Source organism: Lacerta agilis, chromosome 1, assembly GCF_009819535.1.
Source record: "Lacerta agilis isolate rLacAgi1 chromosome 1, rLacAgi1.pri, whole genome shotgun sequence".
Classification (NCBI taxonomy): Eukaryota; Metazoa; Chordata; class Lepidosauria; order Squamata; family Lacertidae; genus Lacerta; species Lacerta agilis.
In genome coordinates this window covers 94,642,568-94,664,039 of record NC_046312.1, presented here as the reverse complement: position 1 = coordinate 94,664,039, position 21,472 = coordinate 94,642,568, and the positions used below count along the sequence as shown (strand labels likewise).

The 21,472-nt window shown below is 39.3% G+C and overlaps 1 protein-coding gene across 3 annotated transcripts in view; it reads right to left on the bottom strand.

Annotated features, from left to right (window-relative positions):
• The window catches only part of R3HDM1 (R3H domain containing 1), a 76,078-nt gene that overhangs the window by 27,294 nt on the left and 27,312 nt on the right, over positions 1-21,472 (bottom strand). For 2 of the 3 annotated variants that reach the window (XM_033163944.1, XM_033163953.1), the window contains exons 2-11: positions 19,104-19,309; positions 17,784-17,994; positions 10,254-10,295; positions 9,714-9,803; positions 5,963-6,077; positions 4,987-5,065; positions 3,916-3,975; positions 3,688-3,828; positions 327-435; positions 146-241 (exon numbers count right to left, since the gene is read on the bottom strand). In XM_033163944.1, coding sequence (XP_033019835.1) covers positions 146-241; positions 327-435; positions 3,688-3,828; positions 3,916-3,975; positions 4,987-5,065; positions 5,963-6,077; positions 9,714-9,803; positions 10,254-10,295; positions 17,784-17,954 — 903 coding nt within the window. In that variant the 5' untranslated portion in view covers positions 17,955-17,994; positions 19,104-19,309. The remainder of the gene's footprint in view (positions 1-145; positions 242-326; positions 436-3,687; positions 3,829-3,915; positions 3,976-4,986; positions 5,066-5,962; positions 6,078-9,713; positions 9,804-10,253; positions 10,296-17,783; positions 17,995-19,103; positions 19,310-21,472) is intronic. The other variant, XM_033163963.1, reaches the window with a different exon arrangement.

Genomic DNA, 21,472 nt, shown 5'->3' with positions numbered 1-21,472 from the left:
TCACAGCATTTTTATTTACCCTATGCATATCAAAGTGATTTAAATATTCAAGTATTATAAACAAAGTACTATATTACAATCTAGGGTCACAGTAGTCATACATAGTCAAAGATGCTATGAATGTTCCTTGTAATTTAATACCTACATCTTGTGCAAATATTCGTTCTCTAGCTCTCTGGTACTCTTCTTCTCGTTCTTCTATAGATTTGCTTCTTCTGTCATCTTTTAATCGTATTCGCATCTAAATTAAATAAGTTATTAATTGCCAATTTCTATTGCACAATGCAAGTGTGTAGTCAAGACAACTATATGAGTTCAACATTTACCTGGTTATCATCTTTGTCTAGACTAGAGTTCTCTCTTTTAAGGATGTACCGCTTTTGAAAATCTTCACCTTTTTCATCTTTTATATGTTCACAAAACTTCTGGTCAGGTCTTTAAAAAAAATAAGTAAGATAAAATAAATCATGACAGATATGAAAATGTTTTAAAGTATGTGGACCTTTAAATCTGAAGAAGGTACAACTCTGAGAACACACTTGGGATACTGCCCTGGATACAGCTTCTGTCCTAACACCTTCATTTTCTTTGATCTATTTTTTTTGCAACTAGTGAAGTTTATGCACTTGTGAGTGCACTGATGTCCCTTCATTTCATGTTTATTTGAATAAATTGTATTGAGGCATACAGATACTAAGTAATGCTAACAGCAGAATAAACATTTAATTTGTAAATGGGAATTCTAAACCCATTCACAAATAAGAAATTTATTTGGGGCCTTGCTAACTACACACTGTGGTACACTAGCACACATCTTTTGCAAATTTTTTCATTTATTTTCTACTCTAGAGATTTGCATAAAAGCAAGGATCAAGTTAATTCCTGAACTGTATTATAATTAAATAAAATACTTCCCAAACTACCTAAGAGTTACTGGATGCCCAAATGTAATTAGCAGGCACTTCAGAGAACCTTTAGACTGTCTTACCTCTTTTCTCTTAAAGGTCCCTGAATTTACTGCCCTGCAATCACCACTCCACTGAGTCGTCCCAGTGTGCACTGGGTTGATGATGTCATTAACAGCACTGATCGGCACTGGAGCGGGGAATCTGCCTATGAGGAAAAGGCAAGTTGGGTTTTATTCAATATGGAGCAGACCTCCAAGGTTTTCTTTTAAAATTCTTATTTTACATCCCAAATGATTTAAAATAAGAACATTGAAAACCTTTTAAAATAATTTACATAGTCTATAGGTTATATGAAATGCCTGCTAATTATTATTGGGGCTTCCAGAAAGCAGCCTATATGTTTTGATATCAAAAGTTATTTTCACAGTAAAAGGGCTCATCTGTTACTGTAGCTCATTCTCCAACTCACTAAAGTCTTCATTAACCAGGTGCCAAAGTTATTTTACAAGAGGGAAGACAACAAAGAGTATAGCAAGCAAATATATGTAATTGTTGAGCACATCTTACATAAGCACATCTTAAATATAGCTTTTTTTAAATGCTGTATATCTGTTTCATTTTGCAGACAGAGAAGATGGAGATACAAGGATGAGATAATTATTTTCAAACACAAAATAATAACTGCGGGAATGAAATGAAAACCCTCATAACAGCTAATAAGTTCCACTTTTCTGCAATACCATTTTCTGAGCAAATATAGCTGCCACCCAAAGACAAAGAAAAAACTTATGTTATATCAGCAGACCACAAGATGCTTGTGACTCTACTGTTATTCAGATGACTAATTTGTGGGTGAGCAATGGAACTGTGTGTTCTCTAAACTAGCTCCTCTTCCCTAAGAGGCAAGCTATACTTTAACTCAATAGTAAGGTGTCCCTCATCCGGCATGAGAGATGCTTCCAGAAAACCTTCAGCAATACCCATGGCTCCCTTACTTCTGCATAAAATGACCTTTGTGGATATTACTTGTGACTTTCTGATCAGGCATCTACATGGTAAGTGAAGGTTAACCCTCCTGTATTCAAACTCTTACACAGCAGAAATATTTCTAGGCGTCTTCTACATGGGAGCAACTATATGAGAATCAACATATCATTGAACATAATGGCTTGGTGTAAGGCTCCAAAAGGAAAAGAGGCACACTGCCAGTTTCCCAATGAAATCAATTTATTACATATGAAGGTACTTTGTCCACTGTTCTTGCTGAACTCTTCTGTTTATGCAAAATGTTGCATGCTGTCTTTTGACTTTGGCTGCCATACTTAATCCCCAATTTGACAAAGCATTTCAGCAGCTTTAACGCTATTTTTAAAAGACCAGGAAAACAACAACAAATTAACACAAAAAGTGCTGCACCAAGACCAGAAGACTTTCATGTATGATGTGAATGTAGGGAAGAAAGTTGCTCAAATTATTAAGGACAATTACTGTGTGTGAGCTACCACCAACACCATCAAAACTGAAAACTTGATTCCCAAGGTTGGCATTAATTATTATTTCCTCTAAATTACTACAGCTGGAAGAGAAGTGTTTCATAAATGGGGAAATATGGAAATCGCAGAGGCAAATGACTGATTTAATGACGTCTGGCATACACTGTACATGGAAAACATTTTTGTTTGATTCCAAGAAGGGAGATCAAGGTTGTCTAATACCGGTAGAAGAAACTGTATGTCAAGTTAGAACTAATCTGTTAAATATTACAATATTTGTTTACAGCATAATACAGCAAAAGACCCTTTTGTGGTGTAGATAATTACTGAAGACTCCATTATTTTATGAATAATGTGTGATTTGTGCATAACTAGTACAGAATAACAAAGCAAAACACTTAGTGCAACAACAAGCTAGCTCTAACCCAAGTATACATTTCAATTGTCTTGCCTGCTGTAACCCTTCTACTTCAAGATCCCAAATTTTTACAGTTCAGGAACAAGAATTATTCTCACAAGATGGAGGAACAGCAGCACTGGAGAAATTTCTAATTAGTCAGAGAATGAATAGTGACACCCTCACCCCAGAAACTGAAAGTGGCTTTCATTTATCATGATACCTGTCAGGAAACCCCCCCCCCCTCACTGCTGGAAGGGTCACGGGAGCGTCTGCGATACAGAGAAACCCCCCCCCAGCTGCTTTCCAGCTTCTCCTCCCCAGACAGCACAGGAAGCGATCATTCTTCTAGCGAGGAGGGAGGAGCAGAGGCAGGAAGGCGGTGCAGAGGCTCTGAGAGGATAATAGAGCCTCAACACCGTGGGAAGAGCTGGGAACGGGGTCAGGTTCCCACGCTCCGAGATAGAAGGGAGGAAGGACGTGGAAGAGGGAGGCGTGGGTTTAGAATTCCACGCCTGTTTTGCTGGAAGAAGAGTCGGAAGTCCTCATTCCAGGGCTCTGCAGTCGGATGAGATGGACGTTTGTTTTTAGCTCCACTGTACATAGCTGTGCACAATAAAGAACTTAGTTTAGAAGTTCTGCGTTTGGCTTTTACTCATGAGCAACCACTGAACGTCCTTACAGCACCCACAAAATTAGCGATCCCTTTGATTTGAAATACAATCATGTTTTAGGGATCACCTCTAGGAAAAGAAGAATCCTTTTTAAAAAATGAAATAAAAGTAGACATTCACTAGATTCTACCTGGGTCAGAAGACTAAAACATTCCATCATCCAGACAACTGGACTGCTTGATTAATGAAGAATAAAAAAAAAAATCCTAACTTACATTCTGGTATTGCTGGTTTTATTTACTATAACCGACTTCCCACTCTGGTCCACATTGTGCTCCAGTCCAAAGTAAGCAGCCACTCTGTGCAATAACATTCTATGGTAAGAGGTCATGGGGGGGAATTTCTTTCGAGGGATTCTGAAAAGTAGAATCAAGTTTTAGTTTTACTTGAGTTACTACACCATATATAATAAAACTTCTTCAAAACCAGCAAGTAGCACTTACTCGTTATTACCAATGAAATCTAAGATTTCCTGTTCCAATTTCAGCAGCATCATTCTGTCCCTAGAAACCAAAACTACAGGGGTGAGACAAAGGAGGTAGTCCAACAGAAGACAACAGTGTATTAAGCAAGATTAATATTTGTTCTATTAAAAAGGATTCTCTGATTCTAAATCCTAAATGTATTAAAACATATTAACAAGAAGAGCTTAATAAAGCAGTGGTCCAGCTCTGCCATGCACACTGGATTGGGTAGGTGGGGTTCAGGCAAATTGTTGGCACAACAACTGAGCCCAATGATACTGCATGATAGTTTGCCTTTGGATCCAGCAAATCCTGGGCTGGCTCAGCCTTGGAAAGCCTTATTTGGCAGGTAGAACAAGGAGCCCTACACTAGTGGAGTAATGATGGTGTTGTTCCACCCAAGCAGAGCCTGGCATAGTCTCCCTGCCCGCAGGCCTACCCTCCCAAAAAATGGTTTCTTGGTGTAAACAACAAAAGCCACATGAGTTGCAGCCAAAGGAATTGCTGTAGATAAAGGATCACTAACATGTTTCCCTCCAGATGTTGTGGCACTACCATTTCCATCAGCCTCCACCAGCATGCTAGCTGTGGTCCAGCAACATCTGCCGGGCTCCACATTGGCTTCCCCTGCTATAGCCCCTGCTTTCCATCATATTAGCCATCACTTACATAAGTTTCTGTACCCATTTCAGCAGATAATCATTCAGACAAAGCTATCTTAACATATGAGTAAAGGGAGTGGAAATAATCATTTGAAGAAGTAGGCTTTGATGCAGCAGGATGCAGAATTATAAATATTTTAAGGCTTTACACAAGACATCCTAAAGCAGTGGTTCCTAATTGGGGTCTGCGTAACCCACCCATGGCACCATTCCATACCCCTCAGCTGTCCAGGTCATGTGAAAAACTTGTCTTCAAAACTTGTTTCCACAGTTATGAGCTAGCTCGGAACCACTGTCCCAGAGCAATATTTGAGGCACTTACTAGTACCACAAACTAAAATGAGTAAGAAAATTTGAATTTAAAAACAACAAACAACCACCTCTTTACCTGGGATTATTTTTCAACGTATTTACTAAAAACTCATGTAGATCTATACCAGTTGAATCTGTATATTCTTGGCTAGAATCTAAACAGAAAAAAGAAAGAAAAATCCAGAATTGGAGAAAATGTATTAATTATTTAATAAAATATATTCATTATATTTTAAGAGATGTCCTTTTTACATATTAGTATCCAGAACACCACATTTGGAAGTATAGTTGCACACCAGGTTGGATACGAAATTGTACAACAGCTCAAATAAGGGGGGCACACTTTCTGCCAACTCCCCCCTCTATACCCCACACTATTCCCAAGGGTCACCCAAACTAACCGGGGGTAATCCCCTTTGAAGACAGAGGGTTGGTTTGGCCAACCACATCTTGGATTAATAGCCAATATATGAACATGTCTTGGGAGCAGAAAAAGAAACCCCTTTACTCCTTCCTTTGTGAAAGCCAACAAGCGAGAAAGGAAGTCTTGAGCTAACTATAAATTTACTTTTTGTCCAAACCAGGAAACTATGGTTAATAGTTCCAGAATATTAAAGCCAGAAAATTAAGCCAGCTTTAAACCAGGGCTTCTTCCCAAGTTATAAAACATTGTTTCCCAGTTGAGAAAACTTCCTGGGTTGTTTGTTCTCTTGCTCATATAAAAGGAGGGGGGAGTCAACAAAGCTTGTTTATATCTTGGGTTATTAAATAGAGAGAGGATTATCCAAACATGGCCACTGAAATCTTACTTCTGAACAAAAAATGCACAGAATCATACAATAAATTTGGCGATGGCCTAGCTTTTGTCCTTGGCCTTTCCCCACCCTCTGGCTTCTGAATGAAAGAGGGAGTAGATAAAAATGTTCTCAATCAGGTCCAGGCCACTGTCCTATTCCAGTTATACTTCTCCACCCTACACACGCACACCCCACTGCCACCTCACAGCATTCCTGCTAGATTGAGATTTTAAAAAAGAACGATAGATAGCAAACCTCTTGATAACATTTTCCTGGGCAATTTATCAATGGACTTTTCCTTTTCTGCTTCATCTTTCAAGGGTTTCTCTTCCTTTTCAAAAGATTGTGTTAGCTGGATCTGAATTTTCTCCTGTTGAAAAGTAAAACCTGTCATTTTTTCCCTCCCACTATGAAAAATGTGTCATTTTAAGCAATTGACCAACTGCAGCGGAGAGCCTAGTATGTCGGTTGGAATAAAGAAAGAAATCACACAGCATTGTCTTTGAACCTCTCAATCCATTTAAAAGGAGATTTGATTTATTAGCATTATTTTATTTCCCACAAGCCCACTGGATTAGCACAGAAACATGGATTAGCACAGAAAAGCAAATATATGGGCATTTGCTTTGGGTTTTGCATTGTGTCTCAGCCTGGGCTCATGCTTTATTTCGCTACAGAGACAAACCATGTGTTTTAACCAAGTTTTGTTCTATGGCTTACCACTCAGGGGGCATAATGTCGGGTCAAAACATGGCTTTGCTCACAGCAGCACAACAGCAGTAGGACCAGAAAAAGAGCAAAGCAGCCATGATTTTCCCTATGGAAACCTGGACATTTGCTTGTTTACACTAAACCATGGTTCCAGTTACAGGTAGGTAGCCGTGTTGGTCTGCCATAGTCAAAACAAAATAAAAAATAAAAACAGAAGTCACCAGACCCTTATATACCCTCCCCACTCTCTCACTATCTATAAGGGTCTGGTGACTTCTGTTTCAGTGTATCTGAAGAAGTGTGCATGCACACGAAAGCTCATACCAAGAACAAACTTAGTGGCTCTCTAAGGTGCTACTGGAAGGAATTTTTTTATTTTTTATTTTGTTTTGACTAAACCATGGGTTTGGCTTAACTTTACATGAAACAGGGTAATTATGGCTGTCCATTCGTTTCAGCATTTAGATGGCAATTCTATTCCCACTTACTTGTGAGTTAACCCCACTGAACTCAGTAGGACTTACAAAAAAAACAAAGTTGATGGTGCAGATTCCCATTTCCCTAGAACTAACAAAGGACACAGAACTGGGTGGTGGGGGGAAGGAAAAATGCATTCTGTAAAGCTAACTCTTCTCTTGTAGCGATCTTTCCTTCCGTTTATTTATTAAAACAACAACAACCCATTTTAGTGCCTGGATTTGACAGAATTTACATTGATACAGATTATTATTATTTTATTTTGAACAATTTGTCACATACCTTTAACATACTGCTTTAGTCTTTTTTTGTTTATCTAAATCTTTCCAAAATGGCATTTGCTACAGTGGACACAACTCTAAAAATCTGATTTAAGGGACATGCAATATAGTTGCAGCTAGTGGAACAGTGCTAATTTCTGCCATTAAAGACAGAACAGCAGCAAAATAAATAAAGTATTCATTAAATTTTCAATTGTAACTCATTTCAACGTTCACCAGAGAATCTTCAAGAAATAGAAATGAATTCAAGTTGAGAACCTTGCCAGTGAATAACTACTATAGAGCACACAAAAAACAGAAATTGTTGAATTATGTCATAAACTGCACAAAACACCATTATTTCAAAAACTAGTTCAGTCTACTTTTAAAAGGAATATATACCAAACTTTCTCAAAGTATCAAAATAACACAGTCAGAAATATCATGATGTGTAAACTAGTCATAAAACATTTATGGAAACATGACTTTTTGCATTCATTCATCTTTTAAAACGAGCTTCAGATTTTGGTCTTTTTGCAACAATGTAGTCTTTCAGTCCAGTTCAAATTAAACCTTGCAGTAACTTTAATGTTCACGAAAGATGACTTTTTCAATGGACACATGGGGGAATGTCCATGCTAGTGCATCTTATGTTGGTGGAACTAGCCTTTTCAAAAGCATTAATCACCACAGAAACACTGTGCCATATTATTCCTCTGACTTTTTAATATAATTTGGTTCCTCATGCTGGTCAATGTCCACCTATCCTGCCATAAAGGGAAGTCCAATATATTAAGCTAAGAAAATAACAAGCTGCAAAACGTCTTGAACACATCCTTGCTTTAATGTATACCATAGAAACTTTAAGTACAAACCTATCCATTCTCAAAGAAATCAGCCCTGAGTGCTCACTAGAAGGATAGATCCTGAAGTTGAGGCTCCAGTACTTTGGCCACCTCATGAGAAGAGAAGACTCCCTAGAAAAGACCCTGATGTTGGGAAAGATGGAGGGCACAAGGAGAAGGAGACGAAAGAGGATGAGATGGTTGGACAGTGTTCTCGAAGCTACTAACGTGAGTTTGGCCAAACTGCGAGAGGCAGTGAAGGATAGGCGTGCTCTGGTCCATGGGGTCACGAAGAGTCGGACACGACTGAACAACTGAACAACAACAACAACAAGGAGTCCAGACCCTTTGTTGGCTCTGGGCCCAGTGCACAAAGCCAACTCCACTCTCAGTGGCCTTGATCTCCTTACTTACTCAGGGCTCAACAAAAATTATTCTATGGTAAGTTATTCTCAACACACCATACTTCCTGTAGTTTAGCAAATTGTGAAGATACAACAAAACGACTGTACTGCAAAATCTGCAATATGACTCTCTTGACTATGCAAGTAGAAATCAGATCCTACTACAATGGAATGTTGGACGGTATGAGTCATGACCCCCCCCCCAAAAAAAAGTAGTTAGCTAATTTCCCTGAGGATTTGCATTTAGTAAATAACTTAGTATAGGCTCATAGCAAATAACAGAATGCATACCCTTGCTATTAAAGAGAAATATTACTTATTACTGCTGACAACTAAAATGATAAAATGATACAGATACCACATGCCAAAGAATGTACACCAGCACACTGAAAGGAACACTTATTTTAAAAGGTAGCAACTTCCTGGCTTGTGAGTTCAAAAATAACAACAAAACAACAACTTTAAGCACTTCTTTTACTTGCAAAAGGGATAAAACTATATTCCTGCCAGATACATTTTTGCAGCAGAAATAAAACACACCCTGCTTTCATTTCTAATCCCTGCCACCTAGGTCATAATAGTGGGCACCACATCATCCAACTCCTGCCATTACTTTCTATTTCTTGACTCATTAGACCTTTTCCAGTTGTACCTTGGGCTTGCTCATACAGCACTAAATCATGGATTGGTGTTCCATGCAAACCAGGCCAATGACTATAATAAAGCCCTATGATACAACTGCATTTGCTCAGGAGTCCTCACACAGGGCAGACTTTTAAACAGATTTACAAGACAATCCCACTATGCTGCTCTAGTAAGACGGACTCATAAGGCCACAATGATGTCAAGGGAAGTACCGTATTTCTACAGAACATGAAGTTCAGGCACATTAAATATGACTGCTTCAACGTCAGGAAACAAGTCTCTACGTTACTAGTAGGCATACTGCAAATCACTTTATTGATTGCAGAGCTAAACCTTCTATACTGTATTAGTCACAAACATTCAAAAATCAAATTACTTCGTCAACCAGAAAGTTGGGTATGAGTCACAGGAGACACAGAGCATGTGTGCAAACAATATTCACTTAACCTAAGTACTTTTATGTTATTGATCAAGGGAATGATTTAGTCTTCTATCGTGGTAAATTGTTCACACACCAACATGCATCCATATGCACACACTTTTTCTAGCGGCTCACATATTCCCCAAAAGGGCTAACTGCAACCCTACTCCCGCTCTCTTTCAAAACATTATTTAAAGAGCAAAAAAACCAGGTTTCAGGTCTCACACTCAATTTTATTTTTACCTGGATGTCCTGTGAAATTTCAGCTGTGGGAGGTGGAGGAGATTCTTCACACACAGCCAGGCCCCGAACTAGCTTTAACTTTGTACTTGACTAAAGAAAAGTATTTATAAATTAAAAATCTACAGTTCACAGATAGTTTTCCTCAATTTAACTTACTGCCAAGCGCATAACAAAACTGCTCACATTCATATGCTGACTATTTCCAATACACAATCATTCATTACGAGAAGGCAAAAGAACAAGCAGTTAAAGCTTTAAAGTCATCATGATATCAGCAGAAAGCAACTTCGGTTACTGGGAAAAAAAATTAAGCAAAGAGAAGCACTATTTCCTCTGTCTAGCAACAAGAAGCCACTAGAAATATACAGGCAAAGCAAAAAAATAAAATAAAAAATAAAAAAATTAGGCAAATCAAAAACAAAAATACTTTATTGCCAAAGAAAAGAACAAAACTGAAGTCAATACATATTTTCACAAAATAGCAAGGCTTCATCAAGCATGAAGACTTCCTTAGCATGCCAGCACACAAATCTACTGTACCTTTGACCTTTTTCCTGTCTGTCCAAAAGACTGCACTGGCCGCTGAATGGTGAGCATAACAAAAGAGAGTTTGTATTAAAACTTTATGCACTGACTGTATAAAAGCATTAATCAATTCACCAGTGTGCACAGCAGAGAGAAAACAATTCCATGCTGACCATTATTTACAGGATTATCCATCCTATGAGCAAATGCAAAAGGCATGGCCCCAAGAGTGTGCTGTTAGATCTTTGGATGGAGAAACATCAACCTTCCTTCCTAGAACAATAATTCTGTGTACAGTATACATTGAAAAGTCTGTCAAGTTTATAACTTGCTAATGAAAAGTTAACACACCCCAGGACAAGCGCAAAAAAGTCCCTGCCCACTCTGCCCCCCACATCTGCTCAGCTCAGACTGGCAAAGGGGTTACACGACTGTCAGAAACTAAAGAAAACCATTGTTTCTAAAATAACATTGCTGCCACTTAGCCAATACTCTTCTGCCTGGGTTTATGTTCTGGAAAGTAACTACTGTTCTTACCACCTTTTACTGTATTCCTCAGAAAAAGTGCCATCTTCAGTAGGCACTGCTACACATACAAGCAAAAACATCCTGCTGAAAGCAATCAAACTTTATATCAACAGTAATCTGATCAGCCACTAGGTACAGCCTGTTTGCCACTGCCTGCCACAAGTTGAAAATGGTCTGGAAATAACCTGCATCTAAACTACTACTTCATCCAGTATAGAAATGACACATGATTAGGCCTGGGTGATATATCAATATATCGGCAAGGACCAGTGTGAGGAACAGACCACGGTCAGCTTCACTCAGTGGAATATCACTGGTGCAACTGCCACTGCTCCTAAGTCCCTCTGCTAGTGACTTCCTCCAGCGAGCGCTGCTAGCAGAGGAACTTAGGAGTATTAATGTATTTAGACCCAAGTGCCGCTGATCTTTCTAAAGGCGCTACATAGGAATATTCCAAAGCAGCCCAATTTGGACAGTTGTTTTCAGTTGTGGATCTCAAGAATTGTGTAACTGACGGTAAATATGCTTGGTGATACAATACTAAATCTGGGATCCCAAATCCCCCTTCCTTTATTAGTATTTGCATTTTTTTGCATAGATATTCTTGGAACTGAAGAGCCCCCAAAGGCATTTTCTAAACAAAGATTTAATTTTGTGAAAGCATTTGCTTTGCAAGTTCTGAGATAAAGCTGAAGGTTCACTAGCCCTTGGAGGTAAACAAATTGCTTGTAGAAATTCTGGATGCTTTTCTTCAAGGTAAAGATATTAAGTGGTTACTGCTTAGAATGTCATAGGCTACATCAGGCATAGGCAAACTCGGCCCTCCAGATGTTTTGGGACTACAACTCCCATCATCCCTGACCACTGGTCCTCTTATCTAGGGATGGTCGGAGTTGTAGTCCCAAAACATCTGGAAGGCCAAGCTTGCCTATGCCTGGGCTACATTTTACAACTATTTACTTCTAAAGAAATTCAGAAAGGGAGACATCTTAGGAGAGATATAGAGATATAAAAATATACATGGTGGAGAGAAAGGCAGGGGGGGACCCGGGATTATCAAATCAGGAGAATCAGGACAAAGGCACTACTTTTTCCACACACTGCACTATTAAACTCAGTTTAGGTGAAGGTAAAGGGACCCCTGACCATTAGGTGCAGTTGTGTCCGACTCTGGGGTTGCGGCGCTCATCTCGTGTTACTGGCCAAGGGAGCCAGTGTACAGCTTCCGGGTCATATGGCCAGCATGACAAATCCGCTTCTATCGAATCAGAGCAGTGCATGGAAATGCCGTTTACCTTCCCACCGGAGTGATACCTATTTATCTACTTGCACTTTGACGTGCTTTCGAACTGCTAGGTGGGCAGGAGCTGGGACCAAGCAACAGGAGCTCACCCCATCACAGGGATTCAAACCACCGACCTTCTGATCAGCAAGCCCTAGGCTCTGTGGTTTAACCCACAGCGCCACCCGCGTCCCGGTTTAATAGTCTTCTTCTCAGCTTTAATAGTCTTCTTCTCAATGAAAGCGACCAATCTCAGGTCAGCCAATGATTTTAGTCACAATAGCTATATATTCTCCCAAGAATGAAGGCCTCTGATTATCAGTTGCTGGAGAACCACCATGGGAGAGATACTGTCCTCCTATCCTCCTTACCGGCTTTCCACAGGCACCTGGCTGGCCAATGTAAAGGAACAGGATACCAGACTGAGTAGTCTGATACATCAGGCTCTTCTTATTACTACACAAAGATATCGTTCCCTAGAAACATCCCTTGATGGTGGAGAAAGCTACTGTATACAACCCCTTCAGAAAAGGTATTTTTATGTTTGTTCATCTAACAGTGAGCTAGACCTTTAAATACATGTATAGTTGTTTTTCAAGTGTAAGTAAGAATCTAGGGTCCAAGATGCTTCTACCAGGCCTATTGTTAGAACTTGCCCAATTTCAAGTGCACAAACTGTGAGACAGCAGGTTTTGGTAATACAGTGTGTGCATGTGTGAGATGCAACTGCATTTGCACCAAATGAGAGATTAGGAGATCATGCCAAGAGTCCTAGAGGTAGAGCTGTATAAACCAGTCAGATGCTTAGGATCACTGCTACAGGAGCAAGTTTGATAACTGATGCAGGCCTGAAAGGAACAAAGTTATACAACCGCAAGCATAAAACAGTAGCATGCATAAAACAGTTGGTCTTTTATGCATAAATTATAAATGTTCACTTCACATAAAGTATGTGGTTTACATTAAGCATAAGGTGCTGTTTTTGACAGATTTTATAACAGTTTTTTTGTCCTTTCCTATTTAACACTGCTAGCCCTTTTGATGCATAACATTACCCTGATAAGATAACTCTACAAAAGCACCGATGCCCCAAAACTGGAACAATGTAGGTGTGCATTACCAGATGCAGTAAAAAGGTAAAGGTACCCCACTGAGGGAGCCAGCATTTGTCCACAGACAGCTTCCGGGTCAAGTGGCCAGCATGACTAAGCCACTTCTGGCAAACCAGAGCAGCGCACAGAAACGCTGTTTACCTTCCCGCTGGAGCAGTACCTATTTATCTACTTGCACTTGACATGCTTTCGAACTGCTAGGTGGGCAGGAGCTGGGACAGAACAACGGGAGCTCACCCTGTTGCAGGGATTCAAACTGCCGACCTTCTGATCGGCAAGCCCTAGGGCTCTGTGGTTTAGACCACAGCGCCACCCGCGTCCCTGCCAGATGCAGTAGGCACCTGTAGAAGTTGTCAGCTTTAAATGTTTTCAAAGTCTTAGGCACCAATTCTAACCACACTTATGTGGGAGCAAATCCCACTGAATATACAGTTAGGATTACAGTCTTAAAAATAGAGGAGGGTGCAAGGTGCATGCAGAGATGGGAGCAGAGCAGAGCGGAGGTAGAAGTTCCACATTGTTCAGTAAGTTAGTATCTGTAGGAAGCAAAAATAAAATCTCTGATCTTACCATAAAAAGCAAGATGGGGTGAAGGAGGGAAGAAGAACAACATGTGACTAATAGGTCATGCTTATAACCAGAGGGAATGTTTTCATATGGAAAGTGAACTTAAAGGGTGTCTAGCATTAGCACCCCTAGAGCCCCTTGCTTGTAATTTGGCAGTATGCCTGCAAATTTCATCTGCTTCTGTCAAATGGAGAGAGGGAAAGGCTTTTCTTTTTCTTTTCTTTTCTTTTTTACATTTCCTAATGGTGAATGAGGAGGAAAAATGAATCACACTCTGATGGAAACAGCCTAATCTGGAAACCTATGTAGTGTTTCAGAGAAAGGATCCAAAGTGCTAAATCATAGCCTAAACAAAATCCTGCCACCCATGCATGCCCCTTCATATATACAGATGCATTCATTCTTTACTTAAAATTGCTGAAATCATTACAATGAAAATCAAGGCCTGTTAAAGAGAACCTTACATGTAGCAGGCTTGCATCAATGCTTAATTAGAATAAAAGAAATCATCAACAGCACAATTTGTATTAAGTAGGTGGCATTTGGAGGAATGGTTTTTCTTTCTCATTCATTTTACTAGTATCTTTTCCTAACAGATGGGCAAACCTTTTAACAGTAATCTAAAAACCAGGTGCAAATTGCTTCTTTCAGTCTACTTTCAAATAACATGAGAACTGCCTATAAAGCACTTTTTCTGAACTAGAGTGTACAATATGATCACATTCTTCATGAACTAAGATTAAAGGAATAGAGATGCCAAAACAACAGGTGATGGGAAGCGATAAGGACCCAGGAGGTTAGTAGTATCTGTACCATGGAGAGTTTCTGCATGACACTAATTTTCACATAGTAGCGTTAGAAACATGTGAAAGCTAGGAGCTAAATGGCACTTTAAACCTAAGTTATGGGCGCAACAACAGAATGTCTAGGCGCACTTTTTTATAACAAGAACACGAAGCTGAAAATGAATGAACTGCAGCTAAAATATGTTCCTTTTTCACGTGGTCTAGTCCTTCACCTGCTCACCCCCCTAATGTTCTTAAGAGGGTCTTTTCTCCACTCTTCAGAGAGTAGCTGGAAGTGGGAAGTGCAGTTTTAAACTGAAATCTTAGATGTAGTACTGTGCCCAGAGCTCAAAAACTGCTTGTGCTAATGAAATTCCCTGTTGCAAAATGCTCCTAGAACAATGGGAGTTTCGAACATTGCCACATAGCCTCAATTAAAAAAGTAATTTCCACATGGCTTACACTGAGAAAACACTTCTGTTCACGGGCCTATTGCATGTACCTATCAGATGCATGCTGAAATAATTAAAAGGGGGGCACATTTCTCACAGTGTCACCAGACATTCATAGCAGGAAACTCCCCATTCACATACAAGCCACTCTGAATGTTGTAGCTATCATGTGGAAGCTTCTTCAGGCATTATAATGTTGAAACCAGCATAAATTGTGTTAGATCTATTGCTCTTAATACTTGGGGGAACTGTATCACAGTCTATCCCAAATCATAAATGAGTGACTAAGCTATAATCAACAACGTTGCAATTTTATTGCATTCATACAATCAAGTCACATATTGTTTATAATCAGCTCCAACTACTATTTCTACTTTATGTAAAACAAAAATTCAACAAATGCCAATGTCAAGGAATGCAAGGTATTCAAGAACTCAAAGACCTAAAGTAATGTAGCACTGAGTATCAAATAGGTTTGTCATTAAGACCCAGTGAAGCCAATGTCTTGTACAGCAAAGGCATGCAGGGGAAAGAATACGAGAGGCGTGTTCTTCCGCTTCATCACTCTGTTCACCTTTTTTCAATTCCGAAACTAAAAAAGGGTCTAGAATGACATGAGTGTCAGTAACTTGTTTTGAGTCTAAAGACCTCCTCCTATTGACTTGCCCTCTTGGAACTGCATGTGGAGGCTGGCATTACATTAGTCTGGGCAGTGGAATGAACAACAGCAGCAGAAATGCTGCAGTCCTGCCTGGAATACAGACACTGGAGCACTAGGTACTGGAAGCACCGTGGTTCCCTTATTTGCCTAGAAATATTGGCCAACAGGGCTTCTCTAATTTCCTGCAGCATTGCTTCATTAAGTTGTAAAGGCTGGTCTGTGGGGGAAAGGGTAGGCTACTCACATGACATTGTATCAGTTGCTGTAACCACAATACAGGCCATTGAAAAATCTATTGCTGGCTTTACTAAAACTACAGACCCCTGCTGACAAACTCTAGGGGATGGATTAAAACCATTCAAGCCATTACTTCAGTGTTTTTCAACCTTTTTTGGGCAAAGGCACACTTGTTTCATGAAAAAAATCACGAGGCACACCACCATTAGAAAATGTTAAAAAATGTTAAAAAATTTAACTCTGTGCCTATATTGACTATATATAAAGTAATTTTTCAATTTTTCCCACGGCACACCAGGCAACATCTCGCGGCACACTAGTGTGCCGCGGAACAGTGGTTGAAAAACACTGCATTACTTGATGAAGAGGAATTCACAACAGGGGACCTCTGTACTTGGCTTATGAGAAGTCCCTTCTTCCTCTAAAAGCAGCTCCACTGTGCCCCTACAAATCAATGCAAGGCAGAAGAGAGACATTTGTTGACCATTTTCTGAGTGCTTCACAACAGATTCTCCCATGTAATGTGTTTTGTGGAACTCAGCAGCAGGTGGCTGCACCATAGTTGCTACCTCTGCCACTTATAAGCGGCTAAACAGTCTATGGCAGGGCTGAAGAGGTGGAGGAAAACATACAAGAGATGGCTGAACTATTACCAGACATTCCCACCAAAACCGCCACAGCAGTTACACACACTATTTTGCCTGCCACCCCACCAACTCCAACTGTGGGCAAAGTACTGAACTTGCATTTCGCAGGGACACCTGGCATTGTGGTGCAGTGGGGCTTCTTAAGCTTTCCCCTTTTGCCACCTCTACATGCTAACCGCAAACTTCAGCAAACTGCCTGCCTGAACATAAACACACACAGGAAGAGGAAATGTGGGTGTGCTTTAGGTGGATTAGGAGAACTGAGATGACAAAATATTGGCCAGAAGGTCAACGCAAGCCAACCTGATGGGCAGGTTTCAATCCTGTTGGGTGCTGCTTGACCAACATGATTTAATCCTCAGTCAGTAGAGCATGAAACTCTTAATCACAAGGTTGTGGGTTCGAACCCTGCATTGGGTGAAAGATTCCTGAATTGCAGGGGGTTGGACTAGATGATCCTTGGAATCCCTTCCAACTCTACAATTCTATAATCCTATGATTCTCGTCAAGCTTGTGAGGAGAGGGTTAACCTGCTGGATGTTGTTTCGTCAGGGAACATCTTGGTGAAGCAGATCCTTCTCCTACAGGTCAACTTTGACAGGTGGGTGGGATTTAGGCAAAAGTATTTAAACCTTTTAAGATGGCTAGACCCTCTAAACCACCTTTAAGTTTACTCTTTTTTTAAAAAAAAAGATGGCTTTCCATTTTTGTTTAGTTAAGCAGAATATGAATGCTTAAGTAAGCAAAAAACTGAAGCACTTCTGAAATGAACCCGTTTATATAATTTGGAAAGAAAAACACGGCCACACATACAGAGTAAAAAGAGGAACAACCACAGAGCAAAATTCATGTATTCCATTCATGGAGCGTGTTGTTTGGGCCACTGAATGGAGACGAATTGCCTGACTTTGCAATCAGGTGAAAACAACAGATATTCATTTAGGCTCCATGTGTTTTATCAAGCAGCATGCAGTCACAATATTAATAGTGAGCTAATAACTCTACAATTTGGTGCAACAAGACGTGTATTGCTACCAAAATACCTCCGTCTCCCTATGTGGGAAAATTGGCAAACTTACCTTCATATCTATTCAGGAATAAATGAAGGCAAACTAACAAGTAAGCGATAAGGGAAGGGAAATGTGAAGAAAGAGAAATATATACATGCAGTTTCAGTTATTAAAACATCATTGAAGTTGAATGGCATCTCACAGTAGGAAATTGCTCAATATGCATTATGAGGGTGAAAATAAGGTGAAAGAAATATCTCTTACCTGCACATCATTTTTATTATCGGTACACCTTTCATCCTTTTCCACTTGAATTCGCTCATGGCTTTCTGATTTTATGAAGTGTTGCACTGCAGTGTTATCTTTTACCTCCGTTTCTGAATCTTTCATTGTTTCACCTCCCTCCTTTACAGTAACAGTATCAGTCATCCTCATTAGAAAAGGTTATTTTAAAAATCTAAAGGAAATATGGAGCCTTAAAAAGAAGAAGAGGGGCCATTATAATTTTTGTTCTCCCAACTCACATATTATATAACATAACCGTAACAAGAACAGTATCTAATCCATGCTTAAAAATACTTTTCTCCATGAACATCCTTTCATCATGAACGGCCACAATTCTCAGAACCTCTTTAAGTATCAAAACTAAGTTGAAAACCAAACAAGATTTATTAACCTTTAAGAGTAAGAACTGTGACAGTCCATTTATTAAAACTCCAGTGTGATTTCCAAACAGAACTTTGAGCTTGATCCAAGAAAATGTCATTTTCAGTAGAATATTCTTTACCTATTATTTGTACTAAACACATAGAGTGGAAATCCAGTCATAAGATGCTCCTTTTCAGAACCCCAAAAGCTGCTCTAGAGCATTGGATGAATTTGTGGAACAGAACAGGAGGTGATGGGGGTGCAAGGGGAAATCATCTCCCCCTTTATTCCAGTGGGAGCCTCTACTGGATCTCAAATTCTTTTATTAGCAGAAGAAGTCATTTCATTCATGGAAGGGATACTTTGGATCCAATCCACAGTATTTAAAAATCAGACAATCCGTTAATGAATTTTAAAATGAATAAAAGCAAGATAGACAAAAAGTAAGGTTAGGCCAGTGACAAATATTCAAAAAAGGATTAGCCCTTTATTAGGCCACACAAAATGTCACAAGTAATGCAGTAAAAGCTTTTGTTTCCCAGAACTCTCTCTCCTCTATCTTTGCCCTCCATTGCCATTCCCTTTGTGTTTTTAGTTTGTAAGCCTGATGGGAAGTCTTCTATCTCTCTCTTTTTTATTTTTTTGACATCGGCCACCTTGGGAGACAATAAAAAGCAGGATAAAAATATACATACATAGTCAACAGCTCAGAGGTCCATTCTACATACTTAAGTCTTTTAAGACTGTAAACCTAACGACACAAACTAGGGAGTAAGTTCCATTGAACACAGTGGGATTTTTGAGTAAACCGGCAAAGGATTTGCACTGTTAAGTAGAAAACTTAGACATATATATATATATATATATATATATATATATATATATATATATAATTTAAAAGAGTTACATAATCAATAGCTGCTTGGCATTACTTGCCTGGTGTATCCTGTAGATCTGCGACTGTGGTCTCCCACGAAAATAAAATAAAATAATCCAAGGATCTTTTTCACAGTCGCCAACCAAGATGTCAGTTGTGATGAACCATCTGGAATCTGGCAGGAGTCCCATGTCCTTATCACCATTGGAGACCCCTGGACGGTATTATATTGTCTGGCATCAGAAATACCATCCCTTTTAGACACCTAAAACAAGTTTATATATATATATAAAAGTCAATCCAAAGTTTAGAATCTTTTAGAAACATGACATTAAGCCCATTCTCTACAATCCATTCAACAGTATCCTTCCAGATTGCCTTTGAAACGTGGGAAGTGTACAATCAGATGCACTTAGCAAGTTATTCTTAATAATGACCATTAGTAAAACCAGCTAGGGTTAAGAACTTAATTCATTCTGGTGGTCTGTTCTTAACCTGAAACTGTTCTTAACCTGAGGTACCACTTTAGCTAATGGGGCCTTCCAATGCCGCCGCTGCCGCCGCCACATAATTTCTGTTCTCATCCTGAAGCAAAGTTCTTAACCTGAGGTACTATTTCTGGGTTAGCGGAGTCTGTAACCTAAAGCGTCTGTAACCCAAGGTACCACTGTAAGTGAAAAAAACTGGGTTGCAAGACATCACAGTATAATTTCAACCATAATAAATTTGAGATTCAGCAAATTAAGATAGAAACATGAATCTCATTGCTACAGACGTTGTTGTGTCTTCAAAATGCTTGCTTTGGCAAAAATGTGCATACTATATCCTAATGTGTTCTACCATCGGTATCAGATGCAGTATGATCAGCTCACAGAATCAGGCAGGATGGTATAAGCACTACCACCTCATTCCAATGCATCTGTACATATACACTCATGGGTTGCAAGAGTCCCATTTCACATGAAAGGATACCTGTGTTGGCCCATAAGAAAGAAGCCGACATTCATATTAGGGCAATTACCTCTATTTAAAATTGTGGCACTTTATGCCTTATATGGATTTCCTGCATCCCATTCATGCACAGAAGAAATCTGTGCACTTAAATAGGTCAAGGCCACTGGGAATTGTGATGTCTCTATGCAGTTGGAACGCATTAAGATTTGAAATGTACTCTGTAGCAAAATGTGAAAGTGCCAACAAAATGAAAGAATACTTTCCGTTTGGAAATAGAGAGAAACTGTATAATGTTATAATGAGATATAATGGATCCATGTAGGGGGGGGGAGCTACAATTTGCCATAAAAGGAAAAGCAGAGAAAAATACTGAAAGTGTATTATCCAGTAGAGGGCAGTAAAACTCTTCAACATCCTAAATATATGGACTGACACTTGCTAATCTGAACGTTTGGGAAGCCAGAACCCTTATAATTATAAAACACCAAAATATCTATTCAATTCGAGTGTCTGACTTTCTCCTTTCAAAATAGGGATGCAGCACTGGCAAAATGACTGACTGCAGAGGGCCATGCAATTGCTTCAGACATAAATTATAGTTTTTCATGTTGTAACCCTAGGAGATAGAGAGAGAGAGACGAGAAGCCCAAACTGGTGTACACTTACCGTACTTGGGAATAAATTCCATTGAACAGTAAGATTTATTTCTCAACAAATATGCATGGGGTTGGTATTTCAATGATATGTGCATGCTGCACACACAATTGTGCCCATTTATTAGTTGCAAATTACTTCATGGCAGTGGAAGAAAAAAATATCACCAAACAATTTTGAACAATATTCCCTAAGAAATTGTAGACAGAACTGTGTCCCACTGTCAGCTTACAAACTATGTTAGTGAGTGAAGCAACAATTCTTAGCCAGTACTAAGGATGCTTATTTGGGGGGGGGGTTATATTTTTAATGCAATAAAAGCAAAAAAGTCATTCTTCTGCAACGTATAAGAAACATACATGTTTTCTATGGATGAAGGAATTCATGAATGACATTTCATTTCTGCCAGGTAACTGAATTCAATTATAAGTGGGGGGTTTTCAAAGATCAGCCAGAATACAAATGCTATGTGCAGTGCAATTCTACCCATCCTTATTTATTCAGAAACAAGCATCACTGGGTTCAATTAGACTTGCTCCCAGATAAACATATATAAGACTGCAGCACAGTTATTCATATTATAAGAAGCAACAGTCTTTAAAAAATACTTTTAAGAAGTGAGGAGTGGATTTGATTGCATTTTAAACTCCTCCATCTGCTCTCAGAAAAAGGCAGTCTTAGATGTCAATACCTCTTAACTGTAGATGACACTCTACCATTTAAAATCTGCCAAGTTTGACTTCATTTATGGAAATATATTTACTTGGGCCAGTTGCAACCCCAACTCCTGCTTAACAGCTTGCTCCTAACCACATTTACT